Raw genomic sequence first — 6,419 nt, 5'->3', positions numbered from 1 at the left:
GCATTTCCATCCTGAAATGATTCAAAAGTCATTTGAATAAAATGCAAAAGGGCTTTTGCCCTGCAAATGTGTTTTAATGAGCTGTTACATGTTTGGGAAATTAAACCTTATTATGAAGCACTGGTTCCTCCGCTCTGCTCTGGAGTTGAAGATGAGAGCTTGGGAGAGCTGGTTGAGACTGGTTATTAATAGCTTGATGCTAACATTGCCAAGGATAGGGTTTAATTCCTAAAGTTACAACCAGTGAGGACGCATCCAGTTATGGTTTTGTAAGGTGGTCCAGAGGAGAAGTCATGCATGTATGAAACTGAAAATAATGGCTATTTCAAATGAAAAATAGATAACAAGACAGCAAGATAGACAGACATGCACACACCTCCCTCTTGAAACTGTTGCCCAAGTTAGAAGCACTTAGGCCACATCCCAACACTTTCCTTATGGCTCCTCACCCTTGTCTTTCTCCCTTCTTCTTAAAAGCATGACCATTAATAGTGCAAAATTGGAAGTGCAAAGGGAAGGACACAAAAAATACAAGGAAACAAGAATTTTTGGGACAAGAACTAATCTCTTCCACACACAAACCCAGCTTCTTCATCTTTTTTCCTCAACAGTTTAATTCCTCCTATTCTCTTTTTCTGTTTTCACTGCACTGAATCTTGCTCTCTCCTGTTTTCTCCTCTCTCTGCGCAGCGCCCAGCGTGACGATATGAGGGAAGTGTGCTCGCTTGTTGGGAAAACAACAGGCTTCTGGCTCGGTCGTGAGGAGTCGGCGTGGAGACGGCGAGGGGGTTGCTAGGCGACGGCTGCCGGGCGATTCCCTGGACAGGTGGGTGGGGTCGGGGAGCTGGTGAGAGAGGCCACACCTGCTGCCTGCCACACACACACACACACAGGCACACACACTCCTCGCTCACTTAGAAACACAACCTATACATCACCCTCTGTGTTTCTCCCTCTCTCTCCCTGTCTCTCTCTCTCTCACTCACTCATGCTCTCGGTTTTGCCTCTCGATCTTTTACTGCTCTCTTTTCAGAGACGTGACCTCAGGCAAACTGTGTCTTTTTGCTCAACAGGTTACAATAAAAACACACTGAGCCACAGAAGCTGTTACTTTACTTTAATCTTTATTGTTCCTCATGGGGAAATTTGGTTTGCAAGACAGGATTTAAAATAACACAATAAAACACAATAGATCAGACAAAAATCAGTCAAAAACACATGTGATTGCTACAGAATGAGGTTAGAGAAGTGCAAATAGGCTTAATCTAAGATGCCCAATAAGGCATTTTTCAGTCAAGGATTAGACTAGCATCAACATGCGTGCTACAGACTGTAACAAATTGTGTTCTCCATCCAATTGTAGCCTAATCAACCAGTTTTTGTTTTTTTTATTCTGTTTAGATTGGCTGAATATTGCTGTTGCCATGTGAAAACCAATTTCAGTGATTTTTCAATTGAAAGAATACGTCTTCCTCTATGTGTTGAGAAAACTCCACCATCCTTGGTCTTATGAAACTCTTTCAAACCCCATTGAATAAACTGGAAATTGCATGGTGGTCAACCTAAAAATAAGGCTGTTCCCTTAAACTCCTGAAAAGTCTGAAAAGACATTTTGTAGATGCAAGGTTTTCACTCGACAGTGACGATATAGTGACTGACACAGGTGTCATCAGTGTTGCGTATGACCAGGTCAGGCACTGCTGAATGTGTCATCTGGGGGCATGTGCAGGTCACAAACTTATAATAGCAGTGAAAACCTCATTTGTGCATGTTGCAGGATCTGAAGGCAGTCTAGCCTTCTATGCCTTCTCAGTGTACTGTGGTCAAACAATTCTCAGTAAACATTCAATCAAAACAAAACTGCGTGCCACTAATCTGATCACTTATGTGAATTGGATGTCTTTAGTTAAACTGAATTTACTGTTATTGAGAGAGGCTTTGGTAATGCGACCTAATCCCTCTGAAAATCCCTCGTAATCCTGTTTAAGTGAGTGTTGCATTTGCTTCCCTGGTTTCAAAGACAGAAGCAGCATGAGGGATTGGCGCAGGATTATTGTACGTGGCGAAATGGCACATAGCACGGCTCATTTTTCCAGAAAATGTCTTCAGAAATGATAATCGGAGCGAAGCGCGCTGGTGGCATGTTGTCATTTATGAGTCATTTCCTAACTGAGGTGTGTTTATTTGTGCGTTCACATATGTCTATAGTGATCGTTGCTGCCATTGGGCCCATTATACAATGTGTGTGCTCCTATGCCTTCACTCTTTTCTTCTTATACTCAGATGATGGTGTGTGCTTCTGGAAAAAAATAAAAAGTTCTACTGTGTGTGTGTTTTGTGCTGTGTGTGAATTAGGTCTATAAGCTGTAGCGACTTCTAACCCTCTCTCCTCTTCCTCTTCCTCTCTCTGTCCGTGTCACACACTCTCCTAACCTCCTGCCCCGCCTCTCCACTGTTCTGTAAATACACTCGTCTCCCCCAGCTCCGAGCCCTGCCTGGCAAGAGGTCTCTGAGGAACAGCTTTTATATGAGTTCCAGTGAAACCTGATATTTGCTGAGTGGGGGGGAACACGGCGGCTATTTGCACAGTAAATCTATTTGTGTGATTCGTATAATAGTAGGTGAGCAACACTCGGCCTGCTGGTTTGTCTGCCACGGCCCTCTATGGCAAACACAGTGAACGCACACACACACACACACAAGCACACACACACACACACTGATCTCTCTCTATGCCACAGCCCTCTATGGCTAATTAAAATGCACAAACATAAGACACTCTCCCTTCTCTCTCTCTCTCTCTCTCTCTCTCTCTCTCTCTCTCTCTCTCTCTCTCTCTCTCTTTCACACACACACACACACACACACCCAAACTCAACTCCGAAATAATAACTTTGGGGTTCCATTATAACTCAAGAGTTATGAGGAAATTATTCAGAGATTAGCTTGGTATCTGACAGAAGGCTTTGGAAAGAAACTCATTAGAAAGTACAGTATATTCTTCTGGTATTTACCTTGCTGATTTTCCTAGCGAGGGGAAATGTCACTTCATATTAAGTTTGCCTCAGCCCTTGGAGCAAATGGAATTTATTATCACTCTTCTGCATAAGCGGATGCACTGCGATGTGGCAATTTAAATGAGGGTTTATGATGATATATTAATAATATAACAGAGAAAGAGTATTAGATGGGATTGATGTGTTGCTCTTAAACATTTGCTGAATTTGACATGGACAGCAGTCACTTTGAGGGCTTGAAAACACTTTCGGCTTTCAACGGCAGATCTGACTGGATGGAAGTGGAGCTGTCAGGTGCTTATCTGCTTTGTAACCTGGGCACTTAGTCTGCACTTAGCAATCCCACCTGGCTGGTGTTGCATCCTACTTATGAGGGATGCAGAGGAGGGGGAACCCATCAAAACTCAGCTCATCTACCTTTTGATTTGCAGAATGGAGTTCACCTTTATAGGCTGACAGAAATCTTTAGGAGGCAAATGTATAGCTTACATCATAGTAATAAGTATCCAACTGATGTAAGTTATAAAGATGGGGTCTTTTAAGGAAAATTGCATAATTGATTTTTCTTCATATTGGTGGTTGTTTGCCTTATGATAAACACAAACTGGAGGTCATAGTTCACCTCTTTATCACTGCTGCTAATCCACAGTAAACAGACTTTCTCAGGCTGATTTGGGAGACTGCCCATTTCCCCGATTAAAACGTATTAAGAAAGAACTGGTATTATATAATTTAGCCGATTGGCCAGTTGTGGACAGTGGAGGGTGGGGTGGGGTGGGGCGGGGTGTGTGTGTGTGTTGGGGGGTGTTGAGTGGTGGCCAGGCGTTGTCCCTGCTTTGCCCAGTGCTTAATAAGACACCCATGGGAGCGCCTTAGATGGACAGAGAGCCATGCGTAATTGTCGCTCTCCACCGGTGGGTCGGGCGGGTGGAGAGGGGGCCCGGAAACCCATCTGTGCGTCAGGGACACACACTCACACTGCAAAAAGTGTCAGTTTTAACAAGTCATTTAAAATACGCTGCAAAACGTGTCCATCTTAAGTCATTTAGACTCATATTCAGTCTTAAAATCGTTTTTTTTCTTAGAACAAGTGAAAAAGTCTGCTAATGGGCTGAGCTAAGTCAATGCAGTTGCACTTCTGACAGGAATTTTCCAGAAACATGTCTTGAAACTCTGTCTTGATATCTTGAAACAAGGCAGAATATGGCAGATCGCTCCACCAGCATCAATTTAATTTAAGGAAAAAACTGTGAAAAAAGTGTGAAATTGAAAATTGAAGTGCGCTTATCTCACTCACTTTGTCAGATTTTTTCAAATTTGCTTTAATAAAAATAAAATAAACCTGAAACAAGTGATAAAAGTGCATTGAAAACTGAAGTGAGGTTATCTTTTTTTCAAATTTGCTTTAAGAAAAACAAGATTAAGAATCATTACTGGACTAAATGACTGGTGAAGATAGTCATTTTTTGCAGTGTACAGAGAGGCACTCATGCTCTGCCGGCCAAGCTGGGGAGACGCGCCCTCCCCTTTTCTCCCTTTATTTTTTGACCGTGGATCTCTTCTCGTATCGCAGCTTGAGACCCTCATACGCACTCACACTCACACACCCACGCGCACACACACACACACTGAACCAAAAAAGACGCACTCCTGAACTCACCGGTGGGGGGGACATAGACACCAGATGAGATTTGTTTCCAAACGCGCACCGATGGCGGTGTGAGGGGGTTTGGCTGAAAAATACGCACGGCGCTCCTGTGGATTTGTGGACCTTTTGTGCATCTTCTCCCTCTCTGGATCCGGCTTGGTTTTGAGATTCTGGGGGGGAAATAAACAAAGCTATGGATATCTACACTTCCTCAGTCAGTCTACTTTTACTCCTGTCAACCATTTCGTCCGACTCGACCGGACAATTCCCATCAGCGCTCATGTGAGTACAGCTCCAAAACAGCCTGTTGGCTTTTCAAACTCATGGATAATACACCATAGAAATTATAGCCTGGCATTTCTGTCCTACCCTCGCTTTATCTTCTGTACTTCATTACAGTTTTATATTCCAAAGACAAGATTTATTTTCTATCCATGTCTTCCAGTGATAGCCGAAACGAGTCCCCGTGGTAACACTATGGTAATACCAGGAGATGAAAAATACTGTAAAGTACGATAAGGTCACCATAAACTCACTATTGAGTCCCTATAGGAATATTATAGAGATCTTTGGTCAGGTGGGTTATTTCTACGTACTATTAAATTGTTTACAATGCATATTTTCCTCTCACAAAATCTGATTGCCCGGTTTCAAGTGAAGTCTTATGGCAGTCACCCAGTCGTGCTGAATTTGCATTAAACTGTCGTAATTCTTCAGTAAATGATGTACAGAATTGCAGGACGCGGGACGCATTGTGCCTGGAGCGTCGTAGCAGCGGCACAAAGGCAGAGAGTTTACATTTGTCCATTTGTTGACAACCAACAGCTGTGTGACATGTGGCTTTCATGAATCATTCCGGGAGGGTAGAGTGTGGTTTGAGTCTCTTTAAGCAGCGGGTCACAAACTTTTCCACGTTCTCGACCTCCACATAGAGGCACATTAGACCGCGGACCCCCATTTGATTTGCTTTGTTGATGAATATGATTTTTTTTTTACAGCGCTGGACAACTGTTTATGCTGTAGTTGGGGAGATAACAGTAGTGTGGGGAGTGCAACCTCTGATCAGAACAGTCATTCCTGTAACACTCTCTCACACATCTTCAAATGAAATAATGAAATAATAGTGAAATTCAACTACTCATTTGGCTGGAGACCCCTGTAGGACCCCTGTGATCACTGCCTTAAAACACTCAAACTCCCTCCTATATTGGCAGACCTGGCCAGAAGAGAGATTTCACAGCAGTTTTAGTGCATGTCTGCCATAGAATTATGATACTTTCGTCTGGTGGTTTGGATGCTTTTGCAGATATTGGCGTGCTTGGTATTTCAGGTGCTTACAACTGTTTAGAGAATATGTAATAATCCATCAGCATATTTATTGGTGTGTTTTCTATTCCACCTATCTTGTCAACATAAAACCAGGTCAGCTATGGGGAACATCAGTTCAGTAACGACTTGATACCCTAAGCTATTCAATGGAAAGGTCCTACTAACCTTGCCTCCAACTTTGGCCTGAAAACTCTCCTATTTGGCTCACCTGTCAGCCTGAGGGTGGTAACTTGTATATTGTGAAGCTCCATGATAAAGTAGAGATATAACTGGCCGTGCTCTAAATTTGACTCCCACCCTCTACAGTTGCACAGTAAATAGATGTGACAGATGATATGGCCTTGGCCACAGAGTACAGTTCCTAAATTAAACAACATGTGTAGGCCTGTGTAAGCTTATGCGTCCCTGTTTATTTACCATGCTAT

At 43.0% G+C, this 6,419-nt stretch overlaps 1 protein-coding gene across 3 annotated transcripts in view; it reads left to right on the top strand.

Moving 5' to 3' along the window:
* The first annotated feature begins 4,660 nt into the window (after positions 1-4,660).
* The window catches only part of cacna2d1a (calcium channel, voltage-dependent, alpha 2/delta subunit 1a), an 88,229-nt gene continuing 86,470 nt past the window's right edge, over positions 4,661-6,419 (top strand). For all 3 annotated transcript variants that reach the window (XM_071905582.2, XM_078281875.1, XM_078281876.1), the window contains exon 1: positions 4,661-4,947. In XM_071905582.2, the coding sequence (XP_071761683.2) occupies positions 4,859-4,947 (89 nt within the window). In that variant the 5' untranslated portion in view covers positions 4,661-4,858. The remainder of the gene's footprint in view (positions 4,948-6,419) is intronic.

This window comes from Centroberyx gerrardi, chromosome 24 (assembly GCF_048128805.1).
Source record: "Centroberyx gerrardi isolate f3 chromosome 24, fCenGer3.hap1.cur.20231027, whole genome shotgun sequence".
Lineage (NCBI taxonomy): Eukaryota > Metazoa > Chordata > Actinopteri > Beryciformes > Berycidae > Centroberyx > Centroberyx gerrardi.
Note: the sequence above shows the minus strand (reverse complement) of the source record. Positions and strands in the feature narration are given on the sequence as shown.